The following is a 24,995-nucleotide window of genomic DNA, read 5'->3' as shown; positions in this document are numbered from 1 at the left end:
AAGCCACGGGCTTGATTCTTTATTACCTTTTTTAGAACTACACCACCAACACTGTTATGAGCAGAATGGCAGTTGTTTAATGCTAAGCAGTATGTGCACCTGGATGTGATTCCTATCTTCACTGTCTACTAAATTTAGGACAGCAACACGAGACAACCTCTGTGCAAATGTTACTAAGTATGACAGCTGCAGTCCACAGCCTTAGACTGGGTTCTGCACAAAGCTGTTGGTGTGTTCTGGAGTAAGTGAGCTATGCGTTGTCTACAAATCTGCTCTGATCCAAAAAAAGCATCCACTTTGGTCTTAGTAGGATTAATCTGTAACTACCACTGAGCTGAAGATGATAATGAAGACTCATTTATTAAAACTCACTTATTTGCGTTTTACCAAACTGGTAACATTGTACAATGGAACCTCAATTCAGCAGACCATGATAAACAGGTTTTGCATTCAAAAGACCACATTTTTGTGGCATGATGACACAAATATACAGATGCAAGTGATGCAATCTGTGTCATTTTTATAATGGAATTATTACATAAATTGCTGCAATTATGTAGTTTTGTATTTAGTGTGTATTCATGTATAGTGAACATCATCTTCCAATTAGTCCATTAAAATATGATTTCACTGAATTGCTAATATATATTGTCAAAAGAATAGCAAATATGAGCTAATTCTGCAGTTTTCTCTGTGTTAAGTAATGTTATTTTAACTTTTTATTATAATGCACTGGACATGTTTGGTAATTTAAAAACTTTTAGTTGCTTAGAATTAAGGTAATTTTTTGCTAAGGAATATAACATCTAATCAGGTGGCAATGTTTACTTCTTTAAAATAGAATTTTTTTAATGCTATTGCAAAATGTCTGCACTATAGATATAGGTTTATGTTGCCACTGCTCATCCTAACCTTTTGAAACAAAACTATGAACAAAGGATTTCTCTCTATTATTTCCAAGATAAATGATGAAAATGTTATTAGAAAAACAAGAATGAGACAAGCATTTACACTTTGTCTGACTGAAGACTCACTTCCTATTACACCATTTCAAGGCTTCTGTATTTCAGACAAATAAGAAAAGGGTGGATTTTGTATTAAAAAATAGGATAGAAATCTAAGTAATAACCCATTCAAACATACATTTAGGGAACATGAAATTACAAGTATAACCAAACAACACAAGAAAAGCTACACAGAAATCATCTCCAGGGGGTGGGGGTCAACGGTGAGGATACATAAGAATTTCTTATCTTTAGTGTTTACGATGTATGATTCATATCGAAAGACAGCATTCCTTAAAGTGATTCAGGAAACAAGTAATCAGTTCTCTTTTGACTTAATTAAGATAAAGAGGAATCTAACTATTTTTATAAATGATCATTTAAAAGAAAACACCACACTGAAGCAATCCTAAATATACTTTCATGGGTTTAAAATTTATTATATAAATTCTGTTAACTTGAATTAGCAACTGACATTTCACAAATGATTTTGACCTAAATATTTGTGCTAGATATAAACAGACAAGAGAGGGAAAATTACAGTAATGACAAAGCAATTAAAAATGATTAGTAGAAGCAGGAGTTAAGCTTTGTAGTTTCACTGCCAAATTCAACAAATCCAATCCCAATTTGTTCAGACCAGGGCTTGCAACCACTGAGATACAGTGAAATGTTAAAGGCATTTCTTTCTTGTATTAATCTATCCTTGCCTAGATATATTTACTAATTATTAAGCTTAACACAAAATTTGCCACAAGCTGTCTTTGGTTGGGTAATGTTTTTATGTGATATGTCACAGTATTAAATTTTGGTTTAAAGCAAGGGTATGTATTTGGTTGAATCCTAAACTGAATTGGACTGAACTGCTGAATTGAAGCCTTTGGAGATGACTTGGAAGCTGCAGCTGACATAGAATGCGAGGATCAGGCTAGCAGTCAGAGAGATCCATTAGGATTCAGGGCCCAATTAAGAATGCTGGTTATCGCCTATAAAGGCCTGTATGTCATGGCACTGGGATATATCAGGGAATCTTACCAAGCATAGTTCTGTCCATCATTCAAACATCCAGGGGGAGTTTGCTCAAAGCCCCCCTCCCCCCATGGGAGATTCAAGGGACTTAGACCAGGAGAGGGGCTTTCTTGGTAGTGGCCTCCACTTCACAGAATATGCTTCCCCTGGAGATACAAGTGGCCCCTACCATTCTTGTGTTCAGGAAGCTCCTTAAAGCAATTTATTTCAGCAGACTTTTAGGCCCTAGAGTGTTTCAGCCCGTATCTATCTTCACTATTTTTGTGATTATTATAATTTTGAGTGGTTTGCTTTTTAAGAATGGAAATCTCCATTCTGTACTTTAATTTGGTTTGTTCATGTATACTAGACCGAATCATATCCACTGACGCATCTCATAAGCACAATAAATAAACAATTTCTGAAGCAGATCAGATCTTCGGCCATCCTAAAAGTTTTGTTAGCGATTCACAATTCAGAGGGACCTCTCATCTGTAAAAATCGATACATTATTAATCATATAAGGAAACTACCAGGGGAGAGAATATATATTTTGCAATTGACAGCACTAGCTTCTAATCATAAGCAATTTACCATGCTCTCCAATAAGTAATATATCCTATTTCCATTTTGCACAAAAAAGCCTGAAAGAACAAGCTTTGCATGGAAACTTAATGCAATTCTGCAAAGGAAAAAAAGCATCAGTAACTTTCAAATAAAATGAAGTGCTTAGCACAACCCCCATGCTGCACTATTCACTTGACACAATACATTACTATTCCTTAAAATCCACCCAAATCTGTCCAAGAGAAAATAGTGTACTTTTCATTACTGTAAACCCATAATTCATTAACAAAGAGATATAGACATTAAGCTTTCTGAGTCAAAAGCTAGTTACTGAATCAAAGTGGAAAATCTCTAAATCAGTCTAGGACAAAGTGGCCCATTTTCTAAGCCTCAAAATTAAGATTCAAATCAACTCTTGTTGTATGTGAATGCCTCTACTTAAAATTCAAATCTGATTAAAATTAATTCCCAATACTTATTAAAAAGTATTTATGATATATTAATTCTATAGGATTTTATTTTCCATAAAATACATTTAAGAAGGAAAGGAAGTTCCTTCTCATTTTTAATGCAGCTTCACACTGGATTATTTTCTTTGTCCCAATAAATCCATTTGCTGAAACAGTACAAATTAGTTGACTTTGTTTTAGCTACCATCTTCATCCACACCCAAAATGGCTGAAAAAATTCAGTCACAGAACAAAGGTTTAGATCAAGCTTTAAATACTTAGGGACAACCCACTGAAATCAGGAGTTCACTATTACTTGATTTTAATAGTTCTACTCAAAATACGAGCAGCCTCGTGTGGCGCAGAGTGGTAGGAGGCAGTATTGCAGCCGAAACTCTGCCCACGATCCGAATTTGATCCCAGCGGAAGCTGGATTCTCAGGTAGTTGGCTCAGGTCGACTCAGCCTTCCATCCTTCCGAGGTCGGTAAAAGAGTACCTAGCTTGCTGGGGAAGGTGATGACTGGGGAAGGCAATGGCAAACCACCCCACTATAGTCTGCCAAGAAAACGTCACGAAAGCGGTGTCCCCCCAAAGGGTCAGATGTGACTTGGTGCTTGCACAGGGGACCTTTCACCTGCACTCTAAATACAACTAAGCCAGAATCCAGCCCATGGATTCTAATCAAAATAAAACACAGCACTAGTGGAAACACTTAAATAGTAACTTCCATAGATCTTATATAACAACAGTATAATATATTCTGAAAAGAATTATCCCAAATCACAGGGTATATGTGTTTCAAAAGTCAGGATTCAAAAGGAAGCCCAAATTTTTGTTTGAAAATATGCAACAGATATATGTTCTTAGTCTTTAGTTCTATGGAGGAAAACCTGCTTGGAATGGAAACTGAGTAGAGTTATTATTTCTTTGCAGAACAGAAAAAAAATGATATAATAAACTCCTAAGTTAAAAACCAAATGGAAGAATGAAAGATCCAGCACAAAGTTTAACCTAAAAATTCAACTTGTTCTGAAATAATTAAATTTTCCATTCTGCAATATTTCTTAAATTTTATTTTTCAATGCTACAATAAATAAATATTTTAGGATTAGGATTAGGAAAATATGGTTTTTAAATATATGAAGATTTATTCTCACATCAAAAAATATTAAATTATTGAAAGTACTAAATCATTATGACAAAGGATAAAAAGCACATTTGGATTCAACAACTGAAATAAAATGCTGAATTTCATTAAGTTGCAGTTCACTGTTTTATATACTCAATAAAAGGATGCGTAATTATTCTACAGAGACATATTTTAGTTGATAATTTATCTTATTGTAGATATAACTACATCATACATCCATCTGGGACATACAATGTTCAGTTTAGGAACAACATATAAATGAAAGAGAGCACTAACCATGTCCTTCCTGTTCTGTTTTGTCTTTCAATTTTGAACAAACATACTTTTTCACAATATGCAGGTGCCTTATTTTCTTGTTCTCTTGATCACTAGCAGTATTTAATTATACTTACCTAACTCTTCCTTTCTATGTGCTTTAAGGCCTGCAGCTGAATACCTCAGTTTATTATTTTGAATTAGCACACAAATTTCAAACTTCTTTCTCTCTCTACCCTCTGACTGTGTTAATCTCTTCCTGGGTCTCCTTTTCAGTTTTTAATGAAAACTTTTTTTCTTTCACACCTTTTTTCATCTCATTTCTCTTCAAAACCTCCTGCTTTAAAAATTCACTTGGTATCCTGTGATTCAGGTCTCTGCTTCTTTACTAGTTTGATTACTTCTGCTTTTCTAATTTCCAAATCCCTCTCTAGGTTTCACTACCACTAATTTATTTAATTTGTTATGGACAGATGGGGATGTAATCATTTACCCGTTTAAAACTTTCAAGACAGAAATTGGACTTGCCTGGTAGACACTGCACCTTTTTCTGATTTAAATTTACCTTCATACTCTGCTTTTTTGGTTGCTTCCAAATTTCTCCACTCTGTTCCAACCAGTCTGCTGAGCTCTCCAAAGGAATAATCTGGATGCTGAGCTTTAATAACAGCTCTCATCTCACTACTAAACAAGATGTACCCACTCATATTGATCTTCCTTTTAGATCCTTCTTTTTTTACACTGCCCTTGGCAGACTTTGGAGTAGACTACAAAGGAAAAAAACAGTGATTGCAATAAATGTATAGAAAATTAAGATCTATTTATTTAATCAATTTGTATGCTGCCTCAGATCAACTGTTTTGACCATTATGGAAGTGCTTCAAGTTTATTTATTATTTCTTTACCCTGTAGAAAATAAAGAAATAATTATTTATAGGCCACCCAACCCCATCACAACTCTGTGTAGCCCATAAACTATAGGATAGTTATAAGGATATATAACTATCAAGTTATAAGGATGTATCAAATTTGAAATGTTTTGTAAATTCATAGTAACAAAAAGATTAAAATGAGAAAATGAGGAAAACATAAATGACAGGTACCTGGATGTTATGGGTATTAATTGGCTCTTAGTTCCTAAGATCAGCAAAATCTTTGTAAGCTGGAATGTATCTAGTATTCATTAATATTATTCAAAATAGTTATGTAGCACTTTTTAGAGTTAAACAATCCTGTCAACTAACTTAAAGCAATCAAGGATGTTCATCTGCAAGTTTCTGTCATGTTCATTGTTTCTATGTGCATTGTACATCGTTACGTTTCACATGCCAAGGCGCTGACGCGCGTATCTGGTTGGGAGGGAGCTGCTTAGGGACCTTGTACCAAGCTCTCTATCTGTGCTCGTTAAGATGGAATGTGTTTGAGTTATCTTCTCTGTTCAAGGTCTTTTTCCCGTTGATCAGCAGAACTCGTTAGGAGCACCTGGGATTGTGAATTTGAGATGATTGTAAGGGGGGTGGATGGGACTTCATTTGTATCGGGGGTTATTTAGTTTGATTTTAGGCGCGCTCTTTCCATTCTCAGCTTTCTTTGTATTTGCATTCTATTCTACAATAAACCAGATTTTATTAAGCTTTGGCTTGTGAGTCTGAGAATATTTCTGGAATAGGCATTCATTACATAAAGCTGAGAATCCATCAATATACCTTGCTAGTTCCTACCAAGAAAATTCTTGCGAGGGAAGAAGTTAGCAATGGCAGAGTCGAAACCAGCATCTGTGGGGCTTGAGGAGACGACTAACCGGTTACCTGAATCAGCAATCCAGAGCAGAGAGCCGAGCCCCCTCCCCCCCGAACTTTTCTGTTACCCGAGGGATTCGAGTTCCAGCCCTGAGCTGGGGGGATCTAGCGAGGGGGGAGAGCCGGAACAACCGGCACCGACTGGCTTCCCCCCGGAGATGACCGCCTGGGATACGATGGAGGAACCCCAGCTGGGGACGTCCCAGGCATCTTGGAAGCTCCATTTCCCACTGACCCCCGAGGTGGAATCTACAACAGTAGCAATGGGGAGACAACCCGGCGGTCGACGATGGGAGGAATCTATCACCCCTGAGAGGGTGAGAGTATTGGAGGCGAAGCTGGAATCGGTGGAGTATATGTTGAAAAACCTGTCTTTGGCGGTGAGCGGCCAGGCGAGATACGATGGGAGCCCTGGCTTCAATCAACCCTCCCCCATCCTTCCCCCGGAACTACCACCAACGCGGGGCCGCGGACAACTTCGGGATGCATCTCCGCCCCGAAGAGGGACCACTACCGTAACCTGGGATCCCCCCGTCCGACCCACCGCCGGCTCCGTACCAGCAGGAGGGGTAGCGAAGGACTTTCCTGTTAAATTTGATGGAGATCCCGCCAAGCTGTCGTTTTTCCTCACAAATGCAAAGAGCTACATGGAGCAATTTGAACCCTGCTTCCCTTCCGAGAAGGCTAAGATAACGGCGGTAGCCACCAAGCTAAAGGGCAGAGCGGCGGATTGGTATGTCCAACTGACAGAGGCTAACGCCCCTGAACTCGAGTCTTTTGAGGACTTTTTGCTAGCTTTAAAGCTGTATTTTGAAGATCCTCTGGCCAAGGCAAGGGCTAAAGAGGCGCTGAAGGATCTCATCCAGGGTCCCGGGTCAGTGGCTGACTATGCCCTGGAATTTAAAGCCTTAGCGGGCAAAGTCCCCGAGTGGTCTCAATCAAACTTGGTAGATAGGTTTAAGGATGGGCTCAATCAGGACGTCTTAAAATGGGCGCTGGGCAGAGACGACCCAGAATCACTATATGATTGGATCTGTCTGGCCGGGAAGGCAGAGCATGCCTAGCGCACCTACATGCAAGCCAGGAGGCACGAAAGACCACCGGCCGCGATGCGAGGACCCTGACCAGGGGCAACTGCTGCCCCATCGGGCTACCGAACGTGGGACGAAGAGAGACAGCGTCGTTACACGTGTGGCCAGTGTATCCAGTGTGGGAAGGGCGGACATCAAGCTGCAGACTGCCCGAAGACCAAAGCTGGGGACTGAGCGCCAAAAGTACCAACCAAATCACCACCCCCCTCGCGACGGATGACAGCGGCCAAGGGGGCTGCGGATGAGGAAGAGGAGATCTACTTCTCCGGAGAGGCGCAAACTGCCTCTGAGCAACCGGCAGGAAACGCCAGCCACCTGCCTTAAACAGCACCTGTAGGCAGGTGGAGGAAGATGGGCGCAAGGACGAGATGGTGAGTGCTGACTGCCCCATTTTAGCAGTGAAAGTGAAGCTGGGCTCCCGCACTAGAACTACGGAATTATGGGCTCTCGTCGACTCAGGGTGTTCTAGGTGTCTCATCCACCCTGACCTGGTTGCTGTGCTGGATTTGCCTAGCTTTCCGCTCCGGCAGCCCTTGGTTTTCACCCAATTAGACGGGTCAACGGCGGGTGGGGGACCAGCAACTCATTTCACTGGAACTGTGGCGATGCAAATGGGCAGCCACAGGGAGGCTTTAAAATTCATTGTGGCCCCGGCTGGCAATCCCATGGTGATTTTGGGAATCCCCTGGTTGACTTGGCGCAGCCCATACATAAATTGGGTGCACCGGGCTGTTACTTTTGAGGATGGCTTTTACCAAGCTCCTACACCGGAGAAATCTTTAGGTGTGGGGGTAGGGAGGGCTGCGATCGCCACGCCACGCCCTAGCTCACCACACCTGGAGGGCTTGCCCGACCTGTACTGGGACTTTGCTGACGTCTTTGGGGAAGTGGAAGCAGACCAGCTACCCCCCCATTGAAAAACTGACTGTGCTATAGAGCTGGTTCCCAACGCTCAATTGCCCAAGCCAAAAATCTATCCGATGACCCAGAAGGAGCTTGCCACATTGCGAGACTTTATTGACAAGAATCTGTCAAGGGGCTTTATTGAAACTGCAAATTCTCTGGTGGGGGCCCCTGTGCTTTTCCGCGAAAAGGATGGCACGCTTTGGCTTTGTACGGACTGTCACGGGTTAAATTCTGTCTCGGTTTGCAACAAATATCCTCTGCCTCTCATGAAAGACATGTTAGCCCATTTGTCAACGGGGAAAATTTTCTCCAAGCTCAACCTTTGCGAAGCGTATTTTCGCATTCGCATAAGAGCTGGCAACGAGTGGAAAATGGCTTTCAATTGCCCATTGGGGTCATTTCAGTACAAAGTCCTACCATTTGGGTTGGCTGTGTTTTCATGCAATTGATTAATGAGGTGTTACATGATCATTTGTTTAAGGGGGTCCTGGTTTATTTAGACAATGTTCTCATTTACACTGACACTGTGGAGGAGCACGAGCGCCTTCTGAAACAGGTGTTGAGCAAGCTTCGGGAGGCAAAACTCTATGCAAAACTTTCTAAATGTGAATTCCACAAAACGCGACTTGATTACCTTGGCTACTGAGTGTCTGACAAAGGCATTGAAATGGACCCTGAAAAAATTTCTGGAATAGGCATTCATTACAGTTTCACAGTACCACGAGTCTACATTTTCTCAAGTCTAAATGACTGTTTGGATTCAATAATGACTGTTGTTGAAGGTTTCTCCCAGTGGTGTCTGCCCATCCTGTGAGATCTGGCAGGAGAGGTATGTTCTGAGTTCTGTCCACAAGTGTCATCTGGCAGGGCCCAGGAAGAGAGCCTTTCCTGCTGTGGCACCCACCGTCTGAAACATCATTCCACCAGAAATTAGATTTGTCCCAACCCTGCTGGCCTTCCACGAGGCATTGAAAACCTGCCTTTGCCATCAAACCTGAAGCCCTGATAGTATGGGTGAGCCTATTTCTTGGCCATGGTTGTGCTAAACTATTTTATGTTATCTCTGTTGTTTTAAACTCAGTTTTTTAAATTATGTTTTTATTTGGATTTTAACTTTAGCCACCCAGGGTCATGCATATGACATGGGTGGCCATATACATTTAAATGAATATTAATCACTCATGTGATTAATTAAGGGACGCGGTGGTGCTGCGGGTTAAACCGCTGAGCTGCCGATCGGAAGGTCGGCGGTTCAAAACCGCGCGGCGGGGTGAGCTCCCGTTGCTCGTCCCAGCTCCTGCACACCAAGCAGTTCGAAAACATGCAAATGTGAGTAGATTAATTGGTACCGCTTCGGCGGGAAGGTAACGGCGTTCCGTGAGTCATGCCGGCCACATGACCACGGACGGGTCCTTAGGGACAACGCCGGCTCCAAGGCTTAGAAACGGAGATGAGCACCGCCCCCTAGAGTCGGACACGACTGGACTTTACGTCAAGGGAAACCTTTACCTTTACCTAATCACTCATGTATACTTATGCTATTACACAGTTTTCAAAGGTATCTTCCTTTCACCAATATGATCTGGTAGGTCATATTACCTGTGGTGGAGTATATGGCATTATATCCAGTTCACTGGAGAGTGGAGTCTGCAGTTGAGGTATTGTCGGTGCTTCTGTGACTTCACCCTCCTCTTCCCCAAGCTCTTCAATATCTTCTTCTCCACCTTCTAACTCAGCAAATTTTGCTTCTAGCTGCTGAATTTTTTTCTCTAAAAGTGGAGATGGCTCCTTCTGTGGAATAATGGGTTTCCTACAAAAGGAAAAAAGTATGTATTTACTGAACACAGTATTTCTCTTCATTAGAACACAGAAAGTCGTGATAAATAGTAAGCCAAACAAATGAAAGGTGTCAGGTCAGGGAAACAGCTAAGCCCAGGTTACATCAATAACTTCCGCTACTCCTCACACCTTTCTGTCCTTGAAAACCATCTTTGCTTCAACCACATCCATATATGCCGCTTCACATACTGCCTTTGTTCTTTGTGATCACTCATTTTTATATTCAGTCCACATTCATTCAAGATCCACTCATTTTTAACCCTATCTCTTCTTGTTTAACACACAAACTTCTAAAGTACCCCACTCCTCCTGCATTCAACTTACTTTTATGTTTCTCCTGACGTACCCAACTGTCACTTCCATATAAAAAAGTGGGCAGAAGCACGCTTACACATAACCATTTAATGTTTCTTTCAACAAACATTAATTCCTCACAACAGACTACATACCACCGCTACTTTTCTACCACTATTTGCACATATTAAAATTTATCCATCCATTTCCCCATCTTTAATAAACACTGCACCAAGGTACATAAATTCATCTTGCTCTAGTTATTCAACATTTATGTAAACCTTATAATCGTTGATTATTTTTCCTGTAAAATGTGATGACCTTACATTAATTTTCAGATCCATATGAGTCACTGCACCATACACCTTAACATTTGCTGCAAATCATTTGGACACTGTCTACCTATAAAGTATATGTCATTCATGTCTTCAACCAATATACCTCTAATGATACCAGAAGCATTTCTTATACTTTTATCCATAAATACTCTAAATAACCAAGGGGACAACACACATTCTTGTCTTATTCCCTGCTCAGTGCCGAACCATTGATTCTAATTGTTCTCATTAGCTTTAATTCCACCATATCACAACCAAACTTCAACTCCTTACCTGCACAACATATTCCGTAATTCAAACTTACTCACTTTACCTTACGTGGTCTCTAAATCAATTAACATAGAATATACTTTCTCACTGTCATGCATTTCTTATCTGATGAAGAGCAAAGAAATCTGGGTCCTGCACATCCTCTGCCTGACATACTGCACTTCCCAAATTTTGCTCATTATCATCTGTTGTATCCTTTCAATCATAATACTGTCAAACACAAGTAATTGCTCTGTAGCTTCTGCATCTAAAAAGTTGTGACACGATAAGCATGGTTCAGGTCCCACCTCTTAAAAAACGTCATTTTATGGGACCCAGGAGATGTGCCTTCTCTGTCACTGTACCTGCCCTATGGAGTAGCATTCCCCCTGAAATCTGGATGGACCCAACACTGCTGCCTTTTGTAAAAGTTTGAAGGCCCAGTTTTCCTTCTTAGGCATCTGGTCAGGAGGATTTGTGAATCCATCCAGAATTGTTTTGACTGTTAGATTGGTGGAATTTGTTTTACTCAAAGAGTTATTTTTGAGAGGCTAACTATATAAATTGTCTAAACAAAATAGAAGAAATAAAAAAATAAATTCTATTCGTTCTCCTTGAGGCCTCCAATTTACTTTTCTTGACCTAGTTCCAAAACATTTTTTAAAAATTTCCATCAAAATCACTCTGCCTTTTCTTTCCCCGTTTTAATTTTAATTGTTTCTTGTCCTGTTTGATTTATTCTTTACAACTATCTTTTTCTCTACATATACATTACACAATATTATAATGTGTATACAGAGAAAAAGATAATTGTAAAGAATATGGCAGAGGATGAGAAGTGAGTTTGATTAGACATGGGTATCAGTAAAACTTCTATCCTACTCTGTGGTGATAAGGGCAGCAAAGTTTAATTCCTTCTATGTCTTTACTGCATCTACTAAATGTGTCCAGCGATCCAGAGCAATTAGGGAAGGACAGGTTGGAAAATCCAGTTAGTGCAAGTTGCAATCATTTGACTAATCATTTTGTGAATAAAATCCCTTGTATTTGCTCTGAGTTGGAAGCAGGATGGGAGGCTTTTGAGCCTGTGGATCTCCAGGAAGTAGACAGGTCCTTTGTGGCATTAATTCCACGTGTGGACTAGACCTCTGCAATTCTTAGTTGGGTAAGGGACCCAGAGGCGAGATAGGAACTTGGTTCCAGGCAATAGTCAATTCACTTGAGGGAGGGGAAATTTCCAGTAACTTTGAAAGTAATACTGGTCTACCCCTTTTTAAGAGGCCTGACTTGGATCCAACACAAATAGGAACTTATTCTCCTATGTTCAACTTCCCCTTTTGGTTATTGAGAAAGTGGAGAAGGAACAATTACTTCCAGAACTCTGGAAGAAGGAGATTATTGTGATCCACAGCAATCAGTATTCAGGCCTGGGTATGGAACAGAAACTGCACTGGTTGGTCTCATCAATGTCTTTTGGTGTGATCTGATGGGAAGGAATGGAAACATTATTGTCCTGCTGGATCTCTAAGTCATCTTCAACACTGACAACCACAGTATTTCTACAATTTCCACAGATCTGGGACCAGATATTCTTCCCTGTTATAAGATCAAATTAAGTTCTGTAACTTTTTTATTTTAAAAAATTAAAGCATACTTTACCTAAAATAGTAAATTTCATCATCTACTACCTTAGCAGACAAAGAAAATCTTTTTAGTCCCTTAAATTTTTTCATCTGTTTGTCACTTTCATTATAGCGACTTTCACAGAGGAGAACATCATTTTCATGAATTTCAGTTGGTCTACAGGAAAGGAAGTCTTTGAAAGACAGCACAGCACACTTTCCTGAAAGAGAGAGTAAGAAATAGCTTATTTTCTTCATTAATATGTATAGCATAAAATTTGTAATATGTCTGAAAATTCTGAAATATCAAAAAGTTTGTGGCAAACATGGTCCTTAGTTGCACTCGTAAGCCCTACTGCAACTAACGTCACATTGCTGTGTACACCTACTGGTTACTAATGTGACAAGTAGCTCCTATGTGCATTGACACCATCATTAGTTCAACAGATAACAAATAAACACCCTTAATGCAGACACAGAACTCTATCTGCTGCCCAGTATTCCAAAAAGTTACTTCTCTAGAAAAGAGCCTGATGATTTTCAGAGTCCATTTCTTCTTTCTTATTAGCTAGTTCCAGTGAACTGAAACAACTTATTTTTTTTAAAAAAGTGTTTTATTATAAAACTTTATTTTGTAGCAATTTTATTAATCCAAGTAAATGACAAAACCTAATTTTTTCAACTGTACAATTTGAAACACAGTAGAAAAAGTTATTTTACTATTCAGTTACCCAGAATGCATGTCATAGGACAAGTCTCTTCCAAGTTACTCAAAAATACTTCCTTCTTATAGAACATTTTAGTTGGCTCATGTTCAGTTTCTTCTGGGTGTATAAAGATTGGACCAAAGAAATAGGCAGCTCCATCTCTAACCCACATCTTTTCTATTCTGAAAAAGACAGAAAAATCACTGCTGCAAAGTATTCCAAAACAAGTTCCAAATTCAATTTTAACATTTCCCTTCAATTAATGTATTGATTGATTGACTATGCTATCAGGTCAGTGTTGACTCTTACCAACCACATAGATAGACCTTCTCCAGGATGATATTAATGAGCTACATGACAGTTTTATTCATTTTTGGTTCTGTACCTTCTGCAACCCACATTCATACAGCTTTTTTTTAAAGTTGTACCTGCCAACCCTTGGTCGGACTAAACCATGCGATTTTATGAAGACACAATCTCCAACCTTTAACCACATATCATTGTAACAAAGCTGTTCATAGTAGTGACAGCCAGGTTCTCCATTTGACATTTCTACTGGAACATCTTCTTTATCCTGAAATACACAAACATTTATGAACCAGGAAAAGTAATGCAATTGAAACTAAAGAATAATAGGGTATGGGAGATCCTCAGTTCCATCCAGAAGCAATTTGTATGCAGGATCACTCATGTCCATAGAGAGGCCGAACATATGTAAAGTTTTTCATTTATCTCTACACAGATAGGGGGTTTTGCCTCTGAAAATATTGAAATAATCCAGTTGTATGTGAAATCTATCAAAAAGTCAGAATTGTCTGTCTCCGAATAAACAGAAGCAGTTTTTAACGTAATTAACAGTTATTAAATTGCACCTATGCAGACAGGAATACAAAATTTAAGACATTCACATTTCCATTTTAATAATTCCTATAAAATGAGTACCTTTTCAAGACTAAGAACATTGTCTCCAATTCTGTTATCCTCTGATGTTTCAGTATGTTTTTCTTCATCAATTTTGTCTGTATTAGCAAACACTGAGGCAACACGAACCACAGGTAAGGGCACTTCTCGAGGGACAAATCGTACAGAACTAATTGGCATAGTCCACAATTTAATCTTCTTAAAAGACTTTGTTTTTGCAGAATAACGTGATTCACAAACATAGACATCTTCATCTCTGAAGTTTTCTGGACATAGCTTAAAATATTCCTGTAATATAGAAAAAAAATGAAAATCAGGGCAATACACAGAGACATGCGTACAGTAGAAAACCATCACTTCACTGAAACGCTATAAAATCATAGTAATTGATCTGTTGTTTTTTTTGCTATTCAGGTCTCTCAAGGTGACAGAAGCATTGAGTTCCAAGAAATGGGGAAGGATTTTCTCCCCCGATTCTATCCTGTCCTATCCCTGAGCTTTGGCCTTCCCTTGAAGTATGCATAATCCAGTACTACAGTATTAGAAGGTTATCAACTCCAAACCTGAATGTTTTAGTTATATCATGGGATAAGGCTAAATTCTAGAAACTCAGAAGACAGAAGTGGCCTTTTTCTCTTCCTCCCCTTATAAAAAATCCATCCTAATGCAAGGGGAATTTTTGAACCTCACATCAACAATCCCCTATCTCGAGCTAATGCCCATTTTCCTCTTTCTTCCTCTATTTTCCTTCAAATAAACCATCTTATGTCCTGATAGCTTGTGTAAACTGTTGTAAATTATACACCATTTACAATTTACCTCCTACTGTAAACCACAAATGAGGGAGAAACTGACTCTCCAGATATTGCTAAATAACCCCAGCGTTTTTTACCACTGCCATGCTAGCAGGAGTTGTAATTCAGCAACAACTATGGGGCACAGTTTCCCCAGCTGTTCTATTTCTAAATGCCAGGGGCAAGCAGAAAATCAGTATTAATGTAAGAGTTCATTTAGATTCTTCTCACCTTAACAAACATGACCACACATTTCCCTAGAATTTTGCTCACTGTAACTTTGTTGTAATAATCGCTTTTAAACACCTCCTTCTCCAAAAATTTTCTGGTAGCAAGATGGAATGTTTCATTTGGTCGATAAAACCAGCAGCCGTACAACCATTTTTCCCCTAAAAACAAGATAGAGTTTAGCACTCACAGATGATAAAGTTATGGTACAAAACTACCATAATAATATTAAGGCCACTTTATATTAGAGAATTATATTGTTCTTCTGGTTTATTTATTTCATCATATTTATATGGCTGCCCATCCCACAGACAAGCTGCTGCCTGAAGCCTTGCACAGAAGGTACCTAGCCAATGACGTAGATCATTTTATGTCTTTTATCTTCAGAATTAATATACACAAAATACTTGGATGGTTTGAAGGAAAGCAGCCAACTTTTGAGGCCTGCACCCACCTTGAAAGAAATACTTAACTATATTTAAGTTTAAGAATGAATTAATAGTAAGTTCCCAGTGAAGGAGCAAAAGCAATAAAGGAGGTTGCTGTTTATCAGTGATGCTATAGGATAGACAACAGGTACTTATATCAATTGTGCAATCATACACAATGTGACAAATAACAATTTCCTCTCCATGCCAAAAGGGGAGTATCAAATGAATTCAGGTAGAGATTCTCTCTAAACCACTCCATAGAAATAGAAAGTGAAGGATCAGCCCAAGCCCAGCCAATACTTTCTTGTACTAAATTATTTCAAAATGTATCAATCTATTAGGGAAACTTCATGACAGTGTTTTAACAATCACATAAGGAACTTTGTATCATGTTAACACTAATCTGAATACTGCCAAATATTCAAATTATAAGATTACTGATGGGATCTGCTGTCCTAGTTCCTCTACCATTACATTTTAGTATCTTTCTGAAATCAAAGTATACGTATATTTTTTAAAAATCTTTAAAAAGTTTTACAAAACATAACATTCCTTACCATTTGAATCTTCCCACAGTCGTTCTATGCAGACTATATGAGGTTGCAAATTAGCTTCTGCAGGTTCAACATATACATAATCTCCAACATGATACATGCTGTTTTTAAAGCTGCAATCTTGGCTGTATGTTCTGTGTAAATTAGACAGTCCTGATCCTCCAGAAGAATCTTCACTCTTTTCAGCTTCTTATTCAACATACAAGAAAGCACGGGAAATTATTTCTACTCAGTTTAAGGGCTCACAGGAATCTTTACTTGGTAATACTTTGCGTGCTGCCTTTGCTCTGTACAGTAGTGCCAGATAGCCTTCTTGAACAGCTTTACCAACACAAATTTATTTTTATTTATTTAGTATATTTATATCCTACTTTATCCCCACAAACTCATGCACATGGGAGGTCTCCTCTCATTTTATCCAAATAACAACTTTATGAGGTAGGTTGGACTAAGGGACAGTGATTGACTCAAAACCATCCAGTGAGCTCCATGGTCAAGTGGGAGTTAAGTGCTGGATCCATATCCACCACTTACCACCACAGTAGCCATCTCAAGTAATATTCCAATTTCCATATAATGAAAGGGAAGTTACACATCACACTTAACCGTAACATGGTTATTTGGTTTTGATGCTGAGTAAATCCAAGCAACTACAATTTATTCACTAATGTGATGCATGAACCAAGTTAAGGTCTTGCCCTATCAGAAAACAGGAGGCAATTTTTTTCCCAGATAAAATTAATTATACACTGACTGTAAATGGATGAAGTTTCCCAAGTTTTTGGGAAGGTGAGGAGAAGGTGCACAGTAAAGGCATTTTCCACTTGGCAGTATTAATAATCCTCATAGATGCTTCTTCCTATGATTGAAGTGCAGTTTTAATATAGGCTTACAGCTTATATTACTATTAAAACAGTAACATGAAAATATTATTTCCATGTTAAGCTTCTCTGTTCCTTTCATGGGGATACAGTAAATTAGCCCAGAATGCAGGTATGGAATCTTTACTGAAAGTGCTGTTGTACTGGCAATGCAAACAGGGGAAGTTGCATGCTTTTGCAAACACTTATACCACAATATATTCTCTGGTCATTCTAAATAGCATAAGCAAAATGCCAGCCAATACAGTCAAAAATATCAATGGTCTGCTAAATATATTCTATATTTACCAGAATAAATTTAACTCAATTATTTCCCTGTTGTCTGCTACTCACTTTCTTTGCATATCTAATGTTACATAAATCCAACACAGTTTAGAAAACTTGAACTCCAATCTAACCTTAAGTCAGGGTGTGGTCTTACCGATATTTGAGTTGGTAATATGGAGAAGCTATTTGAAGTTATACAGGAAATCAGTTTGACACAAAACCATTCTTACCTTCTGTACGCTAGTTCGAAGAAGCAGAGTTATTATGCTGCAGGCAAAGTAGCTGACAAACAACCAGCCTTAAATCTGTTACTGTGAAATATCAGCTAAAAATGTTGATGTTGATTTCCTGACTAATTATCACATTCTTTCAAATTGTATTAAAAGTCTGAGAATTTCTGCAGAATAATCTATATTCCATACTACTGTTTGCCTCACACTTAAAAAATATTTTCTTTGAAATCTTGTCTGAGTATCTAAATCTGAAGGTACATGAGTGCTGAATTATAAAGACAGTTTTTAAAAAAAGAAGATTTCCCTAGTTTTACAGTTATATAAATCAATTATTCTTTATTCTATAGCGGCCATCTTGTAAACTATACTGATAACAGAAACCAATCTTTATCCAATCTCTTCTTTTAAATGATTATATGTCAACAGAAGTGCCAAAATGTACACCATACGATTACCTCTCTTCTCCTCTTCTCTTTTAAGTTTGTCCTCTTCCATTTCTTTGGGGAGTTTTTCCTTCTTCTCCTTTTCTACATCATTATGCAGATGTTTAGTAGTGTAGCTAAGGGCTGGTGATAACAAGATCTCACCATTCTTGCAGAGTTCATCACGGATCTTTATAAAGAACTGTTGAAGTTCTACAGCATCCTCATAAATCTCTGAATCCGTCCTTTAAGGAAAAGAGCAACTGTGTAAAATACTAACGTACAAAATGTAATAACCATGAATGCATCATAAAGAGTATTACTTGCATCTCACGCTTTTTTCCTGGTCCTGCTTCAGATGTAATGGGAAATGGCAGTTTAATAACCAAAGATATAAGCACTGAAGACAGGTATGTGAGGAGACAAGGAAAAAAAGATGACAAGGAAGAAGTGCGTGGAATCTTATTCTAGGAATTAAAGTATGTTTTAATTGGCTTGAAATAGTGTTGTTGAATTGAGTCATACCATCTCAAAACTCATGGTTCTCCATTATTATCTTGTTTTTGACAGATTAAAACACATTTCATACTATGAAACAAGTAGTTAAGGCATATTTCTGAAGATACTGAACAGACAATTTATCTAAAAGCAAAATAGAAGTTAATTCATTACTAAAAAGAAAGTGGACTTTAATATAGCAACCCTTTTTCAAGTTCAGAAACATAAATTATTCCTTATCTTAATAATCTAAATAGATTTTTTTTAAAATAGGGTATATTACTACTGAAGAAGATCTAGTACTAAATATAGGCATTATTTTAAGTGATAATACAGTAATCTAAATGTTAAAAGAAAATTCCAATCAGAATAACAAAATCTACTTTTTAATCAAGGCTTACACAGAAAACAGACATCATGATAATCATCATAATCAGGAAGCTTCAGGGGGCTTTAAAAATTAAGAGTTTTCTTCACAACAGTTATAAATTAATCATTTCCCATCTAAATGTGTTGTTTTAAAAAGCAAATGGCCTTCCTCTGTTTTAGCCCTAGTCACAGCAAGATGCAGCATCATTTAGCTCAGGTTCCAGAGAGACGGATAAAGTTTTACTTACCGGTTCATTCTCCTTGCCCGTTCCAGCACTTCAAACATATGTTCTTGGAACAAATCCAATCTTCTGTAGCGGTTATTCTCTACATTTTTCCGTATGATATCAAAAGTCAGAGGTGGTTTGTTTGGGAAACTGGGATCAACAGCAGGAATTTCAGCTAAAGAGTCACTATAGCACCTCCCCTCATCATCCTGGTGACTCATTACAGAGACAAAAAGGTTATGTATGAGTTCTTGGATCAGCAGAGTTACATTTGGGACATGAGAATCTTCATCTCCTTCTATATCTCTTCTGGTCTCAAGCAAAACTTTATGTAGCACAAGTGCATCTTTGTAAATCAAGGATTCTGGTTCATTGTAAGTGCAGGCATTATTAAACATCATTACAAAATCTTCAACCATAGCATCAATATCCTGATATTTGTTGGCCATCATGTGGCTTCTGATTTTCTCCATATCAACTGGCTTTTTAATTGTCAGATAATAATCAGGAAGCTCTGACCGTGATGGAAGTCGTAGAAAAATAGCACTGAGTCTTCTACCTCGTTTATCTGTGTAGTTCTTCACTGCTTCATATACTTCATTAAGCTTTTGTTGCATTGGAGTCATATATTTTGATTTTTTAGGAGAGATGCCAGTTTTTCTACCTAGGGAAATAAAACTGAATTTTGCCATTTGCAATTTTGGTTACTCCAATACTAACTGGATTTTTGATCAGGCAGGTCTAATTAGGTAAGACCTTTTCATACTTTTCAGTATGCTCTGAATGCTCTCACAGTGTAACATGGGACATTCAACGTAGTGGAGAAAAACTACTACAAGGGTTACATGGTCACATTACTTTTGTCAAAATCAAAAGGCACACTTGTTAGACTGCCTCACCACAGGGATTTAGCAGATAATTATATGCACATCCGGAGATTCTCTATTGAGTAAGGTTTTGTGGACTGCACAAAAAAGTAAGGCTAAAGCCTATGTGTGAGTCATGTTTCATAAACATACTGAGCCTTCTGGGTCATGGCACTGATCAATAAGTATAAAATTCAGCACTAACATTTATCTCTGAATCAGTAACAATTTGCATTACTAACTAAAGCCATGTTCAGTATTAAATGTTCACACATAGCCCTATTTAAGACAAGTATGATTTTACACAGTTAAAACAAAACCCAGTTGTGATAATAATTTACTTTTCTATAAATATCACTTATAATACTTCTCTAAAATTTCAAAAGTGCCTGATTTTTATCCCCTTTTTGGGCATTTTGCAAGTTTTCAAGGTTGAGAATGGGAGCAGTAGGTCCCTGGAAGACAACATTTATCTGAAATCTTAGAAGGTTGGATTATTGTCCACCATTGCCTTAATCTAATGTTAGCTGCTAGAAAGTCTTATATCCCAGAAATCTAGCATATATAGCTTATTTAAATCAAACTATTAGGTTCCTAGTGCTCTAAAATACCTCTTTTAACAAACAACACAGATGTTATTACTCATTTATTTTTGTTTATGAATCTTTCTCAATTATACTGAAAAAGTAAGCAAAAATTAGAGTATATTCAGTTTGCACTTCAAAACAACCTATTTCAACTATTCAACAAGTTTTCTATCTATAAACATTCACTATTCAAATGGAAATTCACCAGCATTACTTACTTAACTTTAATTTAGGGGAAGCAACCTCATCATCTTCAAGCAGAGGTCCCAGCTCTTTCCTCTTTTCTTTAAGAATTTTCTCCAAAATATGAGCATCATTGTAAACCTATTAATCATCAAAATAACAGAAATAAAATTAATTCATCATCAAAATGTATAAAGCAACCAACAAGGTTTTACAGAAATATTCCTTTCAACCATGTAAGCCTGATATAAATGTATTAGCTAGCATTGGCTTACATATTCATGTAATGGCATGAATGGCAATAGCCAAGAGGCTGTGAGAAAAGCCATTTTGACTTTGGATAGGGAAAGGATTGAGATACTCTTAAATATATAATAAACATTTATAACATGCTTAGGAATTGAAGACTTATTCTTTATACTGTACTAAGAAATTGGCAGCAGGTAGGCCCAGTCTAGCCCCTAAATGTAAATGTTAGAATATCTTTCAAGAGTAACTATAATGTGAAAGGCCTTTTCTTAAGTGAGATGTAACTATCACCTTAATAGCCATCACTCTAAAATCTTATTTATCAGATTCTTATATTCCATGCCACAATACTGGTTACTTCACATCCTAAAGAAACTATTACAAAATTGCATATGTTGTGAAAAAGTAGATAGGGATTTGTTCTTAATCCTTTTGTTAGAATATCTAAACTCAGTACTGTAAAGCTGAATGCTTCAGGACAGATGAGAAGAAAAGCTTCTTTATTCTAAATGATCTGTAGAATCTGCTATTAATCTGCCTTTTAAAAGGCGATAGCTTTTAAAAATTCATACAGATAAAACTATTAGTGGCAACTAGCTTGACTGGCAATATATTATCTTAGGTATCAGCATGATAAACGGATTTATAGGTTACTGCCAAACAATAATCTGTTTGCAATAGAAGGCTCCTTCTATGAATGGTCACAACTAATCAATTATGGATAGCTCCAGGCACCATTTGTCTCACAGGTGCATCTACATAAACAAGCCTGCACTGTTCAGTTTCATATACCCCCAAAGAAAGCTTTTTCCTACTAGCCCACTCTTAATGACAGTAGTGAAAAAGTAGTCCATTTTCCACAGGGTGGCTAATCAACTGCTGGAATATCAGGTGGGCAGGACTACCTGTGACTCTGAGAGACGTACTCAAGGCCCCTGAATCCACTCATGGGTTGGCATCTTGTTTAAAGCAGACAGTGAGCTTGTTTCTATTTGAACAAGTCAGAAAAATGTTTTTTTTCCTTTAGGTTCTTCTGAGAATATCACACCTCTCTGCCCTTTTTAGATGATACAATGGCATTGTGATTTGTTTTCAGAGTTGTACAATTTTTTTTGTACAGTAAATGACTCTTTGGCTTGACATACTAATGACATCCTTCAGCAAAGGATCGTTACCTTGTCGTGGTGCTGGAGCTTGAGCACCTCAATGATGCCATGAGCTAAACCATGAAGGGTCACCCAAGATGGGAAGGTCATGACAGAGAGGTCAGACTAAATGCAATCCCTGGCGAAGGTAACGGCAACCCACCCCAGTATTCTTGCCGTGAAAACTAAATGGATCAGTACAACCAGAGATATGTCGGTATACCATCGGAAGATGGGACCCCCAGGATGGAAGATGGTCAAAATGCTACTGGGGAGGAACAGAGGATGAGTTCAGCTAGCCCCAGACGTGATGACACAGCTAGCTCAAAGCCGAAAGGACGGCTAGCGGCCGATGGTGCTGGTGAATGGCAATCCGATGTTCTAAGGATCAACACACCATTGGAACCTGGAATGTAAGATCTATGAGCCAGGGCAAATTGGATGTGGTTGTTGGTGAGATGTCAAGATTAAAGATAGAGATTTTGGGTGTCAGTGAACTGAAATGGACTGGAATGGGCCACTTCACATCAAATGACCACCAGATCTACTACTGTGGACAAGAGGACCACAGAAGAAATGGAGTAGCCTTCATAATTAATAGTAAAGTGGCTAAAGCAGTGCTTGGATACAGTCCAAAAAAGGATAGAATGATCTCAATTCGAATTCAGGGCAAGCCATCTAACATCACAGTGATCCAAATATACGCCCCAACCACAGATGCTGAAGAAGCTGAAGTAGATCAGTTCTATGAGGATCTGCAGCACCTACTGGACAACACGCCTAAAAGAGATGTTATTTTCATCATGGGAGACTGGAATGCTAAGGTGGGCAGTCAAATGACACCTGGAATTACAGGTAAGCATGGCCTGGGAGAACAAAACGAAGCAGGACATAGGCTGATAGAATTTTGCCAAGACAACTCACTCTGCATAACAAACACTCTCTTCCAAAAACCTAAGAGACGGCTTTATACGTGGACTACCCCAGATGGACAACACTGAAATTAGATTGACTACATCCTTTGCAGCCAAAGGTGGCGGACATCTATACAGTCGGTAAAAACAAGACCTGGAGCTGACTGTAGTTCCGATCACGAACTTCTTACTGCACAATTTAGGATCAGACTAAAGAGATTAGGGAAGACCCACAGATCAGCTAGATATGAGCTCACCAATATTCCTAAGGAATATGCAGTGGAGGTGAAGAATAGATTTAAGGGACTGGACTTAGTAGATAGGGTCCCAGAAGAACTATGGACAGAAGTTTGCAACATTGTTCAGGAGGCGGCAACAAAATACATCCCAAAGAAAGAGAAAACCAAGAAGGCAAAATGGCTGTCTGCTGAGACACTAGAAGTAGCCCAAGAAAGAAGGAAAGCAAAAGGCAACAGTGATAGGGGGAGATATGCCCAATTAAATGCAAAATTCCAGAGGTTAGCCAGAAGAGATAAGGAATTATTTTTAAACAAGCAATGTGTGGAAGTGGAAGAAGACAATAGAATAGGAAGGACAAGAGACCTCTTCCAAAAAATTAGAAACATTGAGGTAAATTCCAGGCAAAAATGGGTATGATCAAAAACAAAGATGGCAAGGACCTAACAGAAGAAGAAGAGATCAAGAAAAGGTGGCAAGAATATACAGAAGACCTGTATAGGAAGGATAACAATATCGGGGATAGCTTTGACGGTGTGGTCAGTGAGCTAGAGCCAGACATCCTGAAGAGTGAGTTGAATGGGCCTTAAGAAGCATTGCTAATAACAAGGCAGCAGGAGACGACGGCATCCCAGCTGAACTGTTCAAAATCTTGCGAGATGATGCTGTCAAGGTAATGCATGCTATATGCCAGCAAACTTGGAAAACACAAGAATGGCCATCCAATTGGAAAAAATCAACTTATATCCCCATACCAAAAAAGGGGAACACTAAAGAACGTTCAAGCTATCGAACAGTGGCACTCATTTCACATTCCAGTAAAGTAATGCTCAAGATCCTGCAAGGTAGACTTCAGCAACTCATGGAGCGAGAATTGCCAGATGTACAAGCTGGGTTTAGAAAAGGCAGAGGAACTAGGGACCAAATTGCCAATATCCACTGGATAATGGAAAAAGCCAGGGAGTTTCAGAAAAACATCTATTTCTGTTTTATTGACTATTCTAAAGCCTTTGACTGTGTGGACCATAACAAATTGTGGCAAGCTCTTAGTGGTATGGGGATACCAAGTCATCTTGTATGCCTCCTGAAGACTCTGTATAACGACCAAGTAGCAACAGTAAGAACAGACCACGGAACAACGGACTGGTTTAAGATTGGGAAGGGAGTACGGCAGGGCTGTATACTCTCACCCTACCTATTCAACTTGTATGCAGAACACATCATGCAACATGCTGGGCTTGAGGAATCCAAGGCTGGAGTTAAAATCGCTGGAAGAAACATTAACCATCTCAGATATGCAGATGATACCACTTTGATGGCTGAAAGCGAAGAGGAACTGAGGAGCCTTATGATGAAGGTGAAAGAAGAAAGTGCAAAAGCTGGCTTGCAGCTAAACCTCAAAAAAACCAAGATTATGGCAACCAGCTTGATTGATAACTGGCAAATAGAGGGAGAAAATGTAGAAGCAGTGAAAGACTTTGTATTGCTAGGTGCGAAGATTACTGCAGATGCTGACTGCAGTCAGGAAATCAGAAGACGCTTAATCCTTGGGAGAAGAGCAATGACAAATCTCGATAAAATAGTTAAGAGCAGAGACATCACACTGACAACAAAGGTCCGCATAGTTAAAGCAATGGTGTTCCCCGTAGTAACATATGGCTGCGAGAGCTGGACCATAAGGAAGGCTGAGAGAAGGAAGATAGATGCTTT

General features: G+C 38.6%; 1 protein-coding gene across 6 annotated transcripts in view; it reads right to left on the bottom strand.

The window, feature by feature from the left end:
* Nucleotides 1-24,995, bottom strand: part of PBRM1 (polybromo 1) — a 78,893-nt gene that overhangs the window by 18,130 nt on the left and 35,768 nt on the right. For 3 of the 6 annotated variants that reach the window (XM_063291888.1, XM_063291891.1, XM_063291889.1), the window contains exons 16-26: nt 20,776-20,881; nt 19,126-19,768; nt 18,044-18,255; nt 16,211-16,396; nt 15,226-15,383; nt 14,222-14,488; nt 13,708-13,853; nt 13,304-13,461; nt 12,610-12,793; nt 9,830-10,040; nt 5,000-5,201 (exon numbers count right to left, since the gene is read on the bottom strand). In XM_063291888.1, the coding sequence (XP_063147958.1) occupies nt 5,000-5,201; nt 9,830-10,040; nt 12,610-12,793; nt 13,304-13,461; nt 13,708-13,853; nt 14,222-14,488; nt 15,226-15,383; nt 16,211-16,396; nt 18,044-18,255; nt 19,126-19,768; nt 20,776-20,881 (2,473 nt within the window). Of the gene's footprint in view, nt 1-4,999; nt 5,202-9,829; nt 10,041-12,609; nt 12,794-13,303; nt 13,462-13,707; nt 13,854-14,221; nt 14,489-15,225; nt 15,384-16,210; nt 16,397-18,043; nt 18,256-19,121; nt 19,769-20,775; nt 20,882-24,995 lie in introns of those variants that run through there. The other 3 variants (XM_063291890.1, XM_063291892.1, XM_063291893.1) reach the window with 2 other exon arrangements.

This window comes from Candoia aspera, chromosome 2 (genome assembly GCF_035149785.1).
Source record: "Candoia aspera isolate rCanAsp1 chromosome 2, rCanAsp1.hap2, whole genome shotgun sequence".
NCBI lineage: Eukaryota > Metazoa > Chordata > Lepidosauria > Squamata > Boidae > Candoia > Candoia aspera.
This window is presented reverse-complemented; position numbering and strand designations above follow the sequence as displayed.